Consider the following 19097-nt stretch of genomic DNA (forward strand, 5'->3'; position numbering starts at 1 on the left):
TAGAAGAGGAGTGATCCTATGTGATTTGTTAGACTGAGTTCTAAGACCTTGGCCAGGGCAGAAATATAAAGTGGAGAAAGAGTTTTTCACTATCGAACTCAAGTCAAATAAATCTAGACATATGACAGACGACGGGGTTTGACGAGTTATCCATGACCTCCGGTCTGTAGGGATCCACGATAGAAGGACTGTATCATACGATAACTGCACCTAGAGGTTCATCATTCTATTCTGCTGGGTGGCCACTACATACTGCTAGGTGTCACTGGTGGATGGTGAGACTCACAGGGATCATCTTGATGGTCGATAAACCCTGATGAGTTGAGTTGAAATTGTTTCAACCCATTGAAAGAAGTTTTCAATGATATTGTGATAGAGATCACAATATATCTCACTACCAGTCAGAATGGAACCTATGGGGTCACACACATTAGAGGTAATGACCGATCCGATGGTTGAATGTGATTAGGAATCACAAATAATTAATTAGATTGATAAATGAAAACCCGCTAAGAGTTAGTGGCTAGAAGAAGGAATAATTGCAATCGGATTGCAATTTAATTTAATTAATTAGATTTAATTAATTGGACTTGATCATGAGTCCTACTTGGAGTGGGAATCATGGAGTCCTAATTGGATTAGGATTTCAAATTAAATTAGAATCCTATTTGGAATAGGATTTCTAAAGTCCAAATTGTCTTAGGGCTGAAAATTGAACAAGTTCTGATTAGATTAGGATTTTCTTAAGTCCTAATTAATTTTAAATTTAATCTAATTAATTTCATGACTCCTAATTGGATTAGGATTGAAGAGTTCAATAGAGTCATGGCTCAATTAAATTCTAATTGGATTAGGAATTGGAGGAAATTGAAATGGGTTCATAAAAATCCTATTTTGACTAGGATTGGACTCATGCAATGGACCCAAATTAAAATCCCCTTTAATTTATTTAAATAGCAGATTTAAATGAACTTGAGGGAGGGGCCCACGCCCCTCCCCTTGGGGTGTGCGTGGGAGAAAGAGGAGGGGCGCACGCCCCTCCTTGTTAGCCAAAAAGAAGAGATAAAGATGAGTTCCTAAAAAATAGGAACTCATCCTTATCTCTTAACTAATTAAAAGGGAAGGGGATTTCGGCCAGCATTTTGATGGTTTTTCCTTGGCTTTCATGGCAGAAAACTCCTCTCCCATTCCTCCTTCCATCCGCAAGCAACAAGGGAAGAAATCAAGGGTGATGTGATCTCCTTCCCTTTCTTCTTTTGGTTCTAGCGCAAGGAAAAGAAAAAGGCTACAGAGAGCCTTTATTTCTTCTTCCTTGGCACTTCCTTCTTCTTTCTCCTCTCAAGCCAATCAAAGGTTGATTCAAAGGAGAGGACTTCAGCCATCTATAGCCATCTCTGCAAGGGAGCTAGCACCCCGGGGAGATACGTAGGCTTCGATCGAATCATTACCTCGTATGGATACCCGTAGAGGCCGGACGCGTGTGCGGCTTCCATCGAACCTTCTACAAATCCACGTGAATCAGATTTGCGGAGACCATCTACCCGCACAAGGTGAAGATCTGATCTTCTTAATGATTTTAAAATAGTTTAAAATAATTTAATTCTAATCTATCTATAAACGAATGGTTTTAAAATATGTTCATGCGATGAACGGATCCCGCATAGTTTTTCCGCTGCAATCTGAAAATTATTTCGAATTTTCATGGCATATGTGGGATGCTAACAGTGGTATCAGAGCCATGGTTATGTAGATTAAGATTAGAATTAAATTTTTCAAGGCATTTTAGATCTGAAATTTAAGGGATTATGCTTGCTGAAAATTAAGTATGCAGAATTTTCAGCTTGCTGTTTTTTCTGCATACTAATTAATGGATGCTTAGATTAATGATTCTAATGCATTAATAATGTGATTACAAATGTTTAGAATCAAATCATGCATGATCAGCAAGTCATGAGATGATATAATCAGTTAAATTACAGATCTGAAAATAATTTTTTATGCATGTGATGTGTATGGTGATGATCATGGATGGACCCTTTAAATGTGCTGAAATGTTCTGCGATGTTCTGTGATGTTCTGTGATGCATGTAATTTTAATTTTCAGATGCCTGCGTGAATCTTAAATTCATGTATTAGAGACCTGCGTGTCTCAATGAAAAGGGTTGTAATTTTATTTTTATTTTTATTTAATTTTTAAAGCAATCTGGGATGTAAACTATGATGTGTGTTGCACGTCGATGGTTGATCGATATGTACATCAACAAGCTCAACATGCGCGGATCAAGATCAAGGGTTGATTGAAGATAGATCAAGGAGTTGATCACAATTGGACCTAGAGGATCAAGATCGAGTCAAGAGTTGAAGACGATCAAACCAATTGACGTGCATGTGCTTGTAAAATGACCCCATCTTGGATCCATGATCATCACCATTTAATTTTATTTTTGATAAATGCCTGGATGTTTAATGCTTATGTCTATGCGGGTAGACTTATATTTGCATGAGATGTGAATACGCGATCGAGTGAGACCTAAATCGAAACCTCCCTAATCAGTCGAGGGTGAACCAATATGAGTTAGTCATATTAGATTAATTGATCTAATTGGTGTCTAGGCAAGCCTATAAGGTGGTTACTTAATTAGGACCTTACTCTCTGAGTAAGGGGAGCCTCCCACCTGCTTACCTGGCCAATTGTTCGATTACCTCTTATGAAGAACTCAAGTTGCAAACACTAAGACTTGATTATGCAATATTAAGTCCATAGGTCTTCCACCGTAGTAGAGTTGCTAAGGTCTTTCCGGCGTTGATTTGTCTCGGCTGGACACAGTGGGCAAGTTGCATCGGGGGACTGGACCTCTCTATTAGACATGAGATGTTGTGGGGTAAAGGTGGGGTTGGGCACCAATAACTGTTAGGTGAGGACCCAATGACGACTTTATTTTCGCGGTTATACGGTGGGTCTGACTTAACTAAGTAATGGGACCAATAACTGTTAGGTGAGGTCTTCATCACTTAGAGACCAAGTACCACTGCAATATGCTTGAGAAGCATTGTACAAGAGTTGTACACTCATCCATTTATATGTCACCAATAACTGTTAGGTGAGGCGGCATGTAAATCGGTGAAACCGCAGTACCCACTAGAAATCCTAGTCGCGTAGGGTTTTCGTTTCTCCATCAGGGGAGTATGAGGGATTCGAGAAAATAGTGGGAGCATATTTGTTTTAAAAGTCCCTAGAACAAATTAAGTTCAAGTACAAAGTCTAACTAGAATCTTTACTCTCTACAGATCACAATGTCAGCTTCAAACCCTTTGACCCGAATCCTTGAGACCAACAGACTGACCGGAACCAACTATAAAGACTGGCTTAGGAACCTGAAAATTGTTCTGAATTGTGAGAAAATAGGGTATGTGCTCGAGAATGATATCCCTAGGCTACCAGCACGTCCTAGTGATGATCAGCGTGAGACGCATCAGAAGTGGACTGATGACGACATTAGGGTCAAGTGCTACATCATGGCATCCATGACTAACGAACTTCAATGCCAGCATGAAAACATAAAGACTGCTAGGAAAATACTGGCTCATCTGCAAGAGTTGTATGGTGAGCAGAGCCGCACTGCACGCTTTGAAGTGTCCAAGAGGCTCTTAAAGGCAAAGATGCGCGAGGGGCAGTCTGTCCACGATCACTGTTTGACTATGATCAAGGACCTCGAGGAGCTTGAGAAGCTCGGTATGTCCATGCATAAGGAACTGCAAATAGATCTGATCCTGCAATCCCTTTCTGATTCATTTGGTCAGTTTATAGTAAACTACCATATGAATAAAATTGAATGCACGAAGACCGAGTTGTTGAACATGTTGGTAACTGCTGAAGGGGCCTTGAAAGGTTCAAGGGGCTCTGTTCTGGCTGCTGAGCTGACCTCTGGTTCCAAGAGAAAGTCTACTTGGAAGAAAAAGAAGTCTGCAAAGAAGCACAAGAAAGACAAAAAGCCTAAGAAGGAAGTTCATAAGAAAAGGGCTGATGACAAAGAAAAATGTTTCCACTGCAACGTCAACGGCCACTGGAAAAGGAACTGCCCTTCATACCTCGAGAGCCTGAAGAACCAAAAAGACACACCTTCTGAAGGTATGTTAGACTTGCTCGTAATTGAAACTAACCTTACGGTTTCTTCTACTTCTAGTTGGGTTATAGATTCTGGTTCTAGTGCTCATCTGTGCACTACTACGCAGGGTCTAAAGAAAAGTAGGAGGCTGGCGGAAGGTGCAGTGACCCTTCGGGTTGGCAACGGGGCAAAAGTTGCTGCTGTAGCTGTGGGCACCTATCCTCTGCGATTACCGTCTGGATTTAGTTTATTGCTTAGAGACTGTTATTATGTCCCTGCTGCTAGCAGGAATTTGATTTCTGTTTCGTGTTTAGCACAGGATGGTCATGTTTTGACTTTTGACAAAGATTGCTGTTCTATTTATTTCAGAAATAAATTAGTTGCACGTGGTTTCATGATTGACAGTCTCTATCACTTGCATACTGATGTGTCTGTGAATGTGTCTGAGCAAGTAGTGAGTGCCATAGGATCTAAAAGATCCAGAGATGAGATAAACCAGAAGTATTTGTGGCACCTCAGGCTTGGCCATATTGGAGAGGACAGAATGAACAAAATGGAGAAAGATGGGCTTCTTGGCCCATTGACTTCCGAGTCATATCCAGTTTGTGAGTCCTGTCTTCAAGGAAAAATGGCTAGGTTACCCTTTGTAGGACATGGGGAGAGGACCACTGAAATACTTACCCTGGTACACACTGATGTGTGTGGCCCATTCGATGTGTTAGCCAGGGGTCGTTATTCATACTTCATTACCTTTACCGATGACTATTCACGATATGGGTATGTATATCTTATGAGATACAAATCTGAGTCTTTTGAAAAGTTCAAAGAGTTCAGAAATGAAGTAGAAAAACAGACTGGAAAAATCCTTAAGGTTCTTCGATCAGATCGAGGAGGAGAATACCTTAGTAGGGAATTCCGGGATTATCTCAAGAAAAATGGCATAGTCTCACAATGGACACCTCCGGGTACACCTCAATTCAACGGGGTGTCAGAAAGGAGGAATCGGACTCTATTGGATATGGTCCGATCCATGATGAGCTTCACTGATCTACCTATGTTTCTTTGGGGAGATGCCTTATTATCCGCAATTTATTTATTGAATAGAGTTCTCTCTAAATCCGTTCCTACCACACCGTATGAGATATGGCATGGTAAGAAGCCGAGTCTTGGTCATCTCAAGATTTGGGGATGTCCGGCCCACGTCAAGCGACTACAGGCAGACAAGTTAGAGCCTAGGACCATAAGTGCTCGTTTCATTGGATATCCTAAAGAGTCATTAGGATACAATTTTTACATCTCAGAGGATCACAATGTGTTTGTGAGCCGACATGCCGTCTTCCTGGAAAAAACAGTTTATCCTTGATAGAGGCAGTGGGAGGAAAATTGAGCTTGAAGAGAGAGTCTCTGAAAAGCAACGAGTTATGGATCCTATAGAACCTATTCATACAGAGCCAGTACACGTAGTACCTCCTCCACCTCGTAGATCTAGTAGGGTCTCCCATCCTCCCGATAGATACTTAGGTATACTAGTAGAGGACACCGAGGAAATGTTCCTCATGGGAGATAGGGAACATGTACAGGATCCCAATACCTACGACGAGGCGATATCTGATATCGATTTCGAGAAATAGCTGGAAGCCATGAAGTCAGAGATAGACTCCATGTATTCTAACCAAGTCTGGACCTTAGTAGATCCACCAGAAGGTATAGTACCTATTGGATGCAAATGGATCTATAAAAGGAAGATAGGTTCGGATGGAAAGGTAGAGACCTATAAGGCAAGGCTAGTGGCGAAAGGGTATAGTCAGCGCGAAGGCATTGACTATCAGGAGACCTTTTCACCTGTAGCCATGCTGAAATCCATTCGAACATTGCTTGCCATTGCAGCATTTCATGATTATGAAATATGGCAGATGGATGTGAAAACTGCTTTCCTGAATGGATATCTTGATGAAGATATCTATATGGAGCAGCCTTTGGGTTTCACTTCCAGTGATGGAGATCACAAGGTCTGCAAGCTGCAAAGGTCCATCTATGGACTAAAGCAAGCATCTCGGAGTTGGAACACTCGTTTTAATGATGCGATCAAATCGTTTGAGTTCATCAAGAACGAAGAGGAACCGTGTGTTTACAAGAAGGTTAGTGGGAGTGCTGTCGTGTTCCTCGTACTGTACGTGGATGACATCCTCCTGATAGGAAATGATATTTCTATGCTAACCTCGGTCAAGGTCTGGTTATCAAAAGAGTTCTCCATGAAAGATCTTGGGGAAGCATCCTACATTTTGGGGATTAAGATCTATAGAGATAGATCTAAGAGGTTGCTTGGCCTATCACAGAAGATGTACATAGAGGAGGTACTGAAGAGGTTCAGTATGGAAAACTCCAAGAGGGGTCTATTACCCCTAAGACATGGGATTCATCTCTCCAAAAAGATGTGCCCCAATACATCTGAAGAGATTCAACGCATGAGCAGGATTCCTTATGCTTCTGCAATAGAAAGCCTCATGTATGCCATGCTGTGTACACGACCTGATATAGCCCTTGCTGTGAGTGTCACTAGCAGATATCAGTCGAATCCAGGTGAAGAGCACTAGACAGCTGTGAAGAACATTCTTAAGTACTTGAGAAGAACTAAAGATTTGTTCTTGGTTTTTGGAGGACCATCAGAGTTAAAGGTAGAAGGATACACAGATTCAGATTTTATGACTGATATTGATGATAGAAAGTCTACATCTGGATATGTGTTCTTGTGCAATGGTGGTACGGTAAATTGGAAGAGTTTCAAACAACCGATCATTGCTGATTCTACCATGGAAGCTGAGTATATCGCCGCCTCTGAAGCTGCAAAGGAAGCCTTCTGGTTCAACAAATTCATTGCAGAGCTAGATGTAATGCCATCGGATGCCATCACATTCTACTGCGATAATAATGGCGCCATAGCCCTTGCTAAGGAGCCAAGGTCTCATCAGAAGTCCAAGCACATAGAGCGGCGCTTTCACCTCATACGCGAATACCTCGAGAAGAAATATGTCGAGGTGCAGAGAGTAGACTCCGCGGACAACGTGGCAGACCCGCTCACTAAGCAGTTAAATCAGCAGAAGACAGAAGCCCACCTTGAGAAGATGGGACTTAGATATATGTCTGATTGGCTTTAGTGCAAGTGGGAGATTGTTAGATGTATGCCCTAGAAGCCAATCTGGCGGACACATTATTAATTCTAGGACATAAATTTGTACTTGACTTTATTATTATTGAATAATAAATGGGCATCTTTTTCATTCATATTGTTTATGTGTCTATGAATCGTCCAAGGAATTAATAAGATGATGATACATATTCTCAAGAGTTGAGAATTTGAGCCATGTATCATTGGTGATTAATTTCTAAATGCTCCTGATCAATGGATCATCACGAGGACGGTGATCGATCCGATCAGTGTACAGATCACTTTTCTTCTGGATGGACGAGACTCGAGTCCACAGTGTAGGGACACTGAAGTGATAGTGCAGGTGCTTGTTAGAGAACAAGGGTACTGAGCGTGACCAAGACAAGAAGTCACTTGGATGTCTATCCACTCGTCAGTGACTTGCTTGATGTTGCAGTAGTATGACTGGTCCTTTGACCTGCGGTGCTTCGGCTACTCACAGTGAGGTTATTGTAGTTTGACTACACGTATACATGGTCTCTAGCCATATGGGTCCTTGTAGTGTAGATTGGCTGCAGTAAGTTCACTGTAGGAGTAGGGTATGCACTTACATGGAATCTATCGACCTTGATAGAAGAGGAGTGATCCTATGTGATTTGTTAGACTGAGTTCTAAGACCTTGGCCAGGGCAGAAATATAAAGTGGAGAAAGAGTTTTTCACTATCGAACTCAAGTCAAATAAATCTAGACATATGACAGACGACGGGGTTTGACGAGTTATCCATGACCTCCGGTCTGTAGGGATCCACGATAGAAGGACTGTATCATACGATAACTGCACCTAGAGGTTCATCATTCTATTCTGCTGGGTGGCCACTACATACTGCTAGGTGTCACTGGTGGATGGTGAGACTCACAGGGATCATCTTGATGGTCGATAAACCCTGATGAGTTGAGTTGAAATTGTTTCAACCCATTGAAAGAAGTTTTCAATGATATTGTGATAGAGATCACAATATATCTCACTACCAGTCAGAATGGAACCTATGGGGTCACACACATTAGAGGTAATGACCGATCCGATGGTTGAATGTGATTAGGAATCACAAATAATTAATTAGATTGATAAATAAAAACCCGCTAAGAGTTAGTGGCTAGAAGAAGGAATAATTGCAATCGGATTGCAATTTAATTTAATTAATTAGATTTAATTAATTGGACTTGATCATGAGTCCTACTTGGAGTGGGAATCATGGAGTCCTAATTGGATTAGGATTTCAAATTAAATTAGAATCCTATTTGGAATAGGATTTCTAAAGTCCAAATTGTCTTAGGGCTGAAAATTGAACAAGTTCTGATTAGATTAGGATTTTCTTAAGTCCTAATTAATTTTAAATTTAATCTAATTAATTTCATGACTCCTAATTGGATTAGGATTGAAGAATTCAATAGAGTCATGGCTCAATTAAATTCTAATTGGATTAGGAATTGGAGGAAATTGAAATGGGTTCATAAAAATCCTATTTTGACTAGGATTGGACTCATGCAATGGACCCAAATTAAAACCCCCTTTAATTTATTTAAATAGCAGATTTAAATGAACTTGAGGGAGGGGCCCACGCCCCTCCCCTTGGGGTGTGCGTGGGAGAAAGAGGAGGGGCGCACGCCCCTCCTTGTTAGCCAAAAAGAAGAGATAAAGATGAGTTCCTAAAAAATAGGAACTCATCCTTATCTCTTAACTAATTAAAAGGGAAGGGGATTTCGGCCAGCATTTTGATGGTTTTTCCTTGGCTTTCATGGCAGAAAACTCCTCTCCCATTCCTCCTTCCATCCGCAAGCAACAAGGGAAGAAATCAAGGGTGATGTGATCTCCTTCCCTTTCTTCTTTTGGTTCTAGCGCAAGGAAAAGAAAAAGGCTACAGAGAGCCTTTATTTCTTCTTCCTTGGCACTTCCTTCTTCTTCCTCCTCTCAAGCCAATCAAAGGTTGATTCAAAGGAGAGGACTTCAGCCATCTATAGCCATCTCTGCAAGGGAGCTAGCACCCCGGGGAGATACGTAGGCTTCGATCGAATCATTACCTCGTGTGGATACCCGTAGAGGTCGGACGCGTGTGCGGCTTCCATCGAACCTTCTACAAATCCACGTGAATCAGATTTGCGGAGACCATCTACCCGCACAAGGTGAAGATCTGATCTTCTTAATGATTTTAAAATAGTTTAAAATAATTTAATTCTAATCTATCTATAAACGAATGGTTTTAAAATATGTTCATGCGATGAACGGATCCCGCATAGTTTTTCCGCTGCAATCTGAAAATTATTTCGAATTTTCATGGCATATGTGGGATGCTAACAATCGGCACTGGCACCATATTTCTTTTGGCCATTTGTTTCACATGTAGGAAGAAGGATAAAGAGTAGACAGATCCGGCTTCTATGCTCAAACCTACCCTCCTCAAATTCCAAGTCCATAATCTCCTCTCCTTGTCTCCACCTCATTTTTTTTTGTTTTTGTTATTTTCTGCCAAAAATCAACAATATTTGATACCGATACCATAAACCCACCGATTACCTCAAAAACATCCCCTAAGCCTAATGTATGAGACTAATAAGCCTTAAAAACCTCTAGACAACCATTAGAAAAGAGAAAACAAGAAAAAAATTAGTATCCCAGTGATATTGCCAAGATGCCAACCCATCCCAACTGTTAGGTTGATGGGTATCAGCCATCTTGGTCACTATCATGGTTTGTATTGGCCAGATTGGTTGACCAGGTCTTTCATCTACTGGAGTCTTGGAATTGTCCCAATGCTCAGTACTTCATCGAAGCAACTTGTGATGGTTGGCACAAACTAGGACTTTAATTCTTGCTTGTGGTTATGGATATATGCTGATCAAGGTTGGCGGAACCGGTACCGGGCACCGTACTGGTTCTCCGGCGGTACGAGCCATGTCGGGCCTGTATCAATGAAGAAGACGGCACGCAGACCGTGGGAGAGAAAAAGAGAGAGAAGGGGAAGAGAGGGAGGGAGCCCGATGGAGGGTGGCGGACGCCAGCGGAGGGCCGACGGAGGCTGGCCTCGGCCGCAGGAAGCGATGCCTTGGCCGCTCCGCTATTTTGAAAGAAGCTTCCCGCGGCCTCCATTGGCCTTTGCCGGCGTCCCGCCCTCTTTCTCCTTCTCCCTTGCTCCCTGCTCACTCTCTCTTTCCTTCTCTTTCTCTGGCTCCAGCAACGGATTTCGTTTCCGTTGCTGGAACTGTACCGGTGAGCCATCGGTACGGCCGGAACCGCCCAGTTCGGGATGGTTCCGCCGACCTTGATGTTGATTGTATCATATAGTATCCTAGTATTTCATTTGGTTTTAAGACATTTTGTTTGAAATGTTTATGTTCTGTACTAAATATGAATGCTTGGTTTTAGTTATATATGGTTTCTTATGCATAATCCTTTATAGCTTATTTTCTTGGCCTTGTGATTCAGGAGAAGGATAATGTACTACCACATGGAAGTTTTCAAGAAGGTTGATATGATAGTAACCCCTACAACCGGGTACTTATTTTTATTTTTTGTTTTTTCTTTTTTTTATCATATCATACCTTTTATCAACACAAAAGATGTATCTATTTAGCTATTATCCATACTAGATGCCTGGTTTTCTTCTATATTCTTGCATGTGTATGTGTACTAAATCTTGATATAGTACTGAGTAGCTGGGTACTATATCAATACCTTACTAGTATGGTATGGTACACTCAGTATGGCATATTACATCCCCTACCAACATAGGGTCAAGAGACCATTTTCTCACACCTAGCCATAGTAGTGGTTGAAACCAGGTGGTATGGATCGGTACAATATGAAACCGAGCGAAATCAATCCGTTCTACCCAATACAAGCAACTTTGACGCCTATGCTGACATTATTTTTCTCATTAACTTGTAACACAATTTATTTCTTTTGTACATGTTTACTAATTAAATTAATTAAAGCATTTTAATGTATTTGACTAGGCATACCTTGATGTCCATTTCTTCCTTTTTATAATTGCAAAACTTGAAAGTGTATCATGAGCCATAAATTTTAAATAAAAGATCATTGCAAAACTTGAAATATAGCTGTTATATATATCTCCAAGGACAAACTATTATACCGAGAATAACTAGATATAAAAGGGACTTTAAAACTCCAAGTCCTCCTTTGAAGAGGTCAACTATATCCTTCACCAATCACTGTGAAAATATTGTAAGGTTTATGAAGTGAGCTCCACAATTGAGCTAGTAAACTTTACCATGGTCAAAGAATTTAAGTTTTCATTTGAAAAAATGACTTTTAGAACATAACACAAATCAAATTATTGTTGAAAATTTTAAGCAAAGGTTTAGCAAAACCATTTTATAGTATACCAAAATCAAATTTTTTTATAAGTAATAAGATATCCTAGAAAGTTTTGGACACATTGGTTTAGCAAAAAGTTAAAATATTCATATGCGATGATAAACTGAATAATTGTTCAAGAGTTTAGGCAAAAGTTGAATAAAACAATGCAATGATGAAAATTGCCAAAAGTCAAAATTTTCTAATAACTGGTGTTGTGAAATGGCCAAAATACATTACAAACTTCAGAAAAAATGTTTCACACAGTTTCACATTTTCTCACAGAAAATGTAGCCTTTGGTGCAACCAATGTAGCTTTTTAATTATATTGTCATAGAAATGATGTTTAGTGACGTAAATTGTAATTCGAGGTACGTAAAGTTAAATCATGGGGTGGTGTTGCACTATTCTCCATATCTTTCATAGTTACCTTGACAAGCTTAAGAATTATTATGTTGTGGTGGTACCGGTCTATGTTTTCAGTGACTGGATTCTGCATAGGATTCGAAATAAAGCATACATCTCAACATAAATTCTTTATACTTTCAAATCAAAAAAAAGTCTATGTCAACGTAAGTCTTATGGCACTCTTCATGGTTTTCTTAGCAAACTCCTAGATTACTGCTTACACGATATAAGAAGTTTCTGTTTACCGTTGATCTACTTTTGTTAAAATTCTTATACGATAATTTTGTATACCATTAATGATAGTAAGCTCAATGAAAGTTGTTGTCTTACAGAATTACTGCGCCCAAAATGCCTCTAAGTTCTCTTAGATCTGGGGAAACTGATTACAAGGTGTCAGGTAAGTTGGGATGTTCGTAATTTCAATGTTTTGGATTTAACTACTATTGTTCCATCTATACTTGTCAGATCTATGTGCTAAGGAAACATTTGTTTGATAAATTTTGCTTTATTCTTCAGTATTGTGATCTAAACAGTTAACATGAATACGCATGAATGCTTTCATAATAATTTGTATGATTTCTTGAGCTAAAAAATATGCTTGATATTTGGAGGATGCTCCCATCCATGGTTCTCAAAACTGACCAGAACCACCCAGTTCGGGGTGTACAGTACTGAACTAGGGCAAAACCGGGTTGGTATGAGGGGTTGATTTAGGACTCGGCATAAATCAATCCAAACTGAGGGAAACCACTTTGATTCCGTTTGGTTCTAACCACTATTATCCATTCAGGGTCAAGCTAATCCCTCAATCCCCGATTATTGAGTGCTTGTTTGCCCCGTCTCTCAATTTCTCTCTCTCAATTACTTGCTCTGCCCATGGAGGCTTTTCACCCTTCGCTGCCAGAGTTCCTCCGGCCAATTGGCACTTATATTCCTAGACTGATGATAGGATGCTAGCTTCTCCTCCACCATGTCCCCTACCACTATCTTCTCCATGGCTCCGCCAACCACCGATGGGATCTCCCTTCACCCTAAATCTCCCCTCCTCGAAATTTGGGCCAAACCCTAGATTTGCCGGCTTCTCTCCTTCCCTGTCTTAAAATGTAGGCTTTGGAGGATCCAGTATTTGATGAATACCTTGTCGTATACATTGTATCATATGGTACAGTATCGACCCGATGCCTACCGGCATGGTCACTAATACTGATTTTGCATACCTTGCGACCACCCCTTGATTAAGTTGTCATCTAAAGTGCTCATGTCCTAAGCAAGCTACCATGCGGTGTATTCATTTAGTGAGATTCAACAATGGACCAATGGCCTACTGTAGTTGATCAAGGGCTATATTAGGAATCCTTTGAAGTTTGATCCCTAAGTCTTCTTTCCATTTTCTAACTCTATTCCATAAAAAAATACCCTACCTCTAGTAGAACATTCTGTCATGAGAAACTAGCACTTGACCCTTTTTTTCTCTCACCTTTCCTTCTTTGTAGCACCCATTTATTTCAGACCAAACTAGATAGTTTGGACCGTACGAACCGAACGATCAATAATCAGGACGGTTTGGGCAGTCAGGATGGTTTAGTCCTTTAAAAACCCCTTAAGCCCCATCCCCCCTCCCAAGCCCCAACCCCTTCGTTCTCCCTCTCTCTCCCTCCCTTCCCACCATGATCAGAACTTCCAAGCTCCACCGTTATGCAATGCTGACACTCCCTTGATCAACGATGCCAAAGGCAACTCCAATACTCTCAACCATGACCGAACCTAGGTACGCCTCTCTCTCTTTCTTCCTCCATCTTCTCTCTCTGACCCCTCTCCCAGACTCTCTTACTCCCCTTCTCTCTCCACCCCCGGTTCTCCTACGATTAGGGTTAGGGTTTTCTCTCCCTTTCCCCCTCTCATGGGCCCCTTGTAATTTTAGTAATTCTCATTTAGTAGAGTTGCTGATTGCATTTATGTGCATTATTAAGCATGGTTTTTTTTAGAACAATCAATTTATATAGTCATAATTTGTAGGACAAAGTATAGCTTTACTAGTAGTATTGCAAGGATCCTCAAATAATTGCACAACCAAGATACACCATCTTGGTTCCGGGCTTCGTGCCAGTGCCACCTTGTCATTCTATCGGTACGTCTGGTATGGAAGTTGGTTTGGCGTACCGACACTCGATACGCCCTCTATGTACCAGAACCAAACCAGTATTACAGTATGCCTCGTCTGGTTCGGTGCAATGTGGTATACCATGTGCAAACTCTTTAATTTTGGCTTTTGCTTCCTTTAAATTCTCATCATTGACTTCTAATTGTGTAATTAAATCTAAAGTATTTTCGATTTTTTAATGCAATCTATTAAGGTTTCCACCCAATCAGTAAATACTATGTGGTCCCTGGCTATGAGCATACTGCAACCAACCTTTAAAACACTGCAAGCGTAGACCTAAAGATGTAGACGAAAATCTTGGTAACGTAAAGAAGCAGAACAGAAGAGTATGATTTATGTCATACAGTATCTAAGAGGGTAGCAAATTAAAAGTGAACTAAAAATACAACCTAATTGTCCTCATCATTTACATCTATAAGTTATTTTAAAATAGCATAGTCAAACTTTTACATATTTAAGCAGATTGTGAGTTAACAGGCCACTTAAATTGTTAAGTAGATGTTTAAATGGCTAGGCAGAGTAAAGTCAGCCAAGGTAATTGACAAGAAGACTTGAACGGTTGAACCCATAAAAACCATGCTCAGGTTCTGTTTGTGGGCTTGGAGAACAGGTCGAGGACCAGTAAATCTGGAGAACAAATATGGGAGTTCTGTGGTAAATAGTTTGTTAATTAGCATGATTTCATGGGATTTTGTTTCTATATCTGTAAGAGTCATTGTTGACTTAGAAGTAGGAAGTTTTAGGGATCTACTGAGTCTATAGAGAGCCTAAAAGTGGCCGGTGGCAAGGTTTGGTATGCAGAAATGTTTTGAAGAAAAAAAAGCTTCTCGGCAGCCTCTTACCTCTCCTTTCATTCTCTCTGTCTTTAATCTCTTTCTTCATTACTTCTTATTTTGAGAAGTTTCCCATAAATCTATCTCTTATCATTGCTAATTCTCTGCTGTAAATTCTTTTCTATTTGTGATTTATTTGTCTCTGCTATCATCTGAACTACCGGCAGATTGCTCATCCTTGTTTGATTGAAGAATACAACATTCCTGATCCCATGCATTATTTGATCTAAACGTTGTTCGACTTTTCTACCTTCTTTATGTGATTATTTATGTACTAGATTGTCTCCGATTGCATGCTTTTTACTTCAACCTGCTGCTATGTTAACTAGTTTTTCATCTCTTTCTACTTATTTTGATTTGAACATCACTATGGACCATTAGTTCCAACCATCGAAGCCTTGGATCTTGATCATCCCTGCCTTCTTTTATTTATATAACCTTAGGGCAGGCCCATTTAATCCTTCGTTTATCGAGGAAACTAAAATCAGTTCCCTTCTGCCCTGTTCTTAGGACTGGACAGCAAGCATCAAAGCTGCTTTAAACCCTAGCCTAGCATATTCTTGGGGTCCTCTCACGCAATGCAGGCCAACCCTAAGTTGTCCTGCATCACGTCTTCTGAAGATTATTGAGCTGTTGCATGTATTATATCTTTAATCAACACTTATTTGATGGTAAATTCCATTATCTGCACAAAGCTGGCAGATGAACTGTGCAGTTCAGTAACTTATTTGCAAAATTGTGGTATGGTCCTCCGTTTACAGGTTACCTCATGCGATTTATACTAGCAGGAAATCTTCTTGGTCTGCCAGCTATATCTGTTCCTGTAAGTAACTAATGTACCTTTTGTACTTAAAAATTTTCCTATCTTCAGGTTGCTCTTTTACTTTTTGTATTGTAAATAAAATCATAAATCAAGATTGCAGAAAAATTGTTCTCTAAATTGGAATATTGCAAACCCCCTCTGATCAGATCATAATGTGATGAATTTAATGTCAAAAATGCTTAATGAAAAATCTATAGAAGTATTATCTGTTTTTGAAAATATATGCAACTTGCAAGCTTAGTCTCTAGAGGTACCATCTGTTCTATGTATGTATAAATGTATAGTTTTCATGGTTGGCTTGTCTATGAAAGATACTGCTATGACAGCAGGAGTAAAAAAAATCTTTCATGTGCTTCTCTTCTTGATGTTTAACTTATGTAATATCCAGATTGGTCATGATAAACAAGGACTTCCAATAGGCTTGCAACTCATAGGCCGTCCATGGGGTGAGGCTAGCATTCTGCGGGTGGCTTCTGCAGTGGAGGTATAGTTCCTAACGCAGAATCTGACATTCTTTAAATTCTGCATAGTTAGTGCATCTGTTATGACTATATGGGGAACATAATTTTTCAGACTCCCTGAATCGGCATACTGCCTCTCCATTCTAATTGGAACTTAGATTCTGAGATATGCTTTAACAATGCTATTATTACATTTTCAGAAGTTATTCCCAGATGAAACATATTGAATCAGTTTATGTGGTCATTTTGTCATGAAAGCAAGGAACTGTATTCATTTGTCACATGGTGAAATGTCCATAACCGCTACCATATCCATACTTTTTTGCATGAATAACAAAGACATGAATTCGATATTATTGTTCCATATATGTTTAAAACAAAGATGAATATGAACTGGATATAAGCAGCATCTATACTTCTTTTAATTGAAATGTGAATATCATATATGCAGTATCCATTGTTTTATGCAGGATTACATGTGTTGGATGTTTATAATATCTACATTTGTTTTAAAATATAAATAAACAGCTTAGGTACATGGAAGATGGAACAAACCAATAAATTCAATTAAAAAGATTTACTAAATATTTCTTTCAACAAAAAATTTTCTAAAATAGTTAGTATAAAACTAGTCAGATAGTGTGAACTAAAACCTATATTAGTCATTAAGATGAGCAAGTGATCTTTCGAATAGGTCAAAATCAGAATCTGTATTTGTATTTGGATATACATAACCATATTTGGATAATGCCATGTTTGCAAGTATCCAGAACAGGGATGGACAAAAAGATGTGGATGCACACACCCGTATGCACCCATTGCTGGAGCACATGCATGCATAATATCTATATTCAGTCAGTCTATGATAGAAACACGGATAAGGCTGATGTCCCGTTCGATTTGCAACATAGACCAATACCCACCCTACACTGTTTATATTACCTAGGTAACGTGAGCGTAAAAGGAATACAATGTAGTTCATAGTATTCAACTTTGCGGTTTTGACCTTGGCAGCAAGGTCGTGGAAATTATTCTTGATCAGCATGTAGCCAGAATGAGGAATTGAAATCTTGCCATGCTCTCACTGACAAGATGGTGACAAATTTTTAGGCGGTGAATGATGATGAAATCTACCCAGTTTGAGCATGGTTCACATGTCTAGGGTGTCAACATATTGTACCGCAGCATTGCATTTGAGTATGTTGTTTATAATGACTTTCTTGCCACCTCTTTAATGTTAGATGTACCCATCTTTGCACTATGTATGCGATCTACATAATCTTCTTCCACTTTTTCAGTAAACATAAGCATGTTGTTCATCTGTTTTGCCATTTCTGGTTAGAGTAATACCACTTTTGATGCTTTCAGGGACTCTGTTCAGGTTTCAGGAAGAAGCCATCAAAATTTTGTGATGTTCTCAAAGCAATTTGAACCAAATTCTCATTTTCCTGTAGAGGTGAATGTTGTTCACCAGCAGGTCACTGTGCTCCCTATAATTGTGAAGAAACTGTCAACTGTCTAATAATTAGAAAAAAGACAAATGTTAACTATGCACACGGTCGTATGATTTGCTGTTGGGTGACAAAAATTGGCTATCGGAATATCAGGGCAAGTTGTAACTCTTGTTATTTATTGGAAGATTGTTTCCTCCACAGGTTGTCGTGAAATCATAGGAAACTCATCCCAATTACTTTTCCTTAAAAATTCGCTGCTCTGTTGTCTTTCCTGAGGTATAACCTGGATGCCTGATATTTTCTCGCTTTTGCAAAGGAAGCTTGCTAATCTATATATGTGCTTTCCTTCTAAACTTTTAGGTGATTGAAGATGGATTGTGTTATCAAATTTGCAGCTTGGTCTTGAGCGCATGAGAAGGCTTTTCACTTTCTCGAACCCACCCACAGTTTGTGTGGGTGTTGTCACTAGATAAAAGATGAATTGCGTAAGTAGATAGATCATGAAAGTATAAAAAGTAAATACAGGATGTGTTGAAATTGCAACAAGAAACGAAATGGGCGGGGTAGAAACTTGAATCTGTCAATGTTGCTACCAGCCGCGGGTTGGACCGTTAGCTATTGAGCTAGTAGGTGTGACCTATAAAATTCATGTCTGTTGAGCTTTTGCTTATCAAGCTTGATTGACAAAGGGGTGATACATGGGGAGATATGCGTGCTTGCGAAGCTTGATAATTTGTTTTTAAAAATGAATCTCAATAACCACTACTCTCATGAAATGCAATGTTTTCACTTTTCTTATTGCCAAAGAGCACTGCCTATAGGTAGCTGTATGATATAAAATAGATATGGAGAAAAGGGAAGTTCACGAACAAATTTTGTCTTATTGATGTTCGATTATTCTTATTTTGAAGGTCTTACGCTGAGGATTAATGAACCTTCTTTCTTTCACGAGAAAAGATTGGCAATATTAGAACTGTTCACCGTGAAAAAGAGTGATGCTATTTAGAGTGTAGAGGGGATTGATAACATGGAGAGAATGGTTTGTCATTGAAAGAGTGAGTGCAAGAGGTTGGAGCACGAGGTATCGGGGGAATATGGAGAGGTTACAAAGAAGACGGGGCTCTACATGGCAAGGCCAAGCCTGAGTAGAGATGGAGAGGGAAGGTGTTGGCCGGATAACAAAGGAGATAAAGGGACATGCTCCCTCCCTCCAATATCTCGATACCATGATGACCAAATCCTCTCAATATGTATTGTGTCATTTCCCATCCCTTGCCTCTGACGATAACAAAGGAAGCTAATTGTTCATTATAATAAAGATGTACATATAT

General features: G+C 39.7%; 1 protein-coding gene across 1 annotated transcript in view; it reads left to right on the forward strand.

The window, feature by feature from the left end:
* Nucleotides 1-17955, forward strand: part of LOC103708384 (fatty acid amide hydrolase) — a 43453-nt gene extending 25498 nt beyond the window's left edge. Inside the window, 5 exon segments of the mRNA XM_039119452.1 lie at nucleotides 10733-10801; nucleotides 12367-12431; nucleotides 15790-15851; nucleotides 16240-16335; nucleotides 17681-17955. Coding sequence (XP_038975380.1) covers nucleotides 10733-10801; nucleotides 12367-12431; nucleotides 15790-15851; nucleotides 16240-16335; nucleotides 17681-17743 — 355 coding nt within the window. The 3' untranslated portion in view covers nucleotides 17744-17955.
* The last annotated feature ends 1142 nt before the right edge of the window (nucleotides 17956-19097 follow it).

This window comes from Phoenix dactylifera, unplaced genomic scaffold, assembly GCF_009389715.1.
Source record: "Phoenix dactylifera cultivar Barhee BC4 unplaced genomic scaffold, palm_55x_up_171113_PBpolish2nd_filt_p 000554F, whole genome shotgun sequence".
NCBI lineage: Eukaryota > Viridiplantae > Streptophyta > Magnoliopsida > Arecales > Arecaceae > Phoenix > Phoenix dactylifera.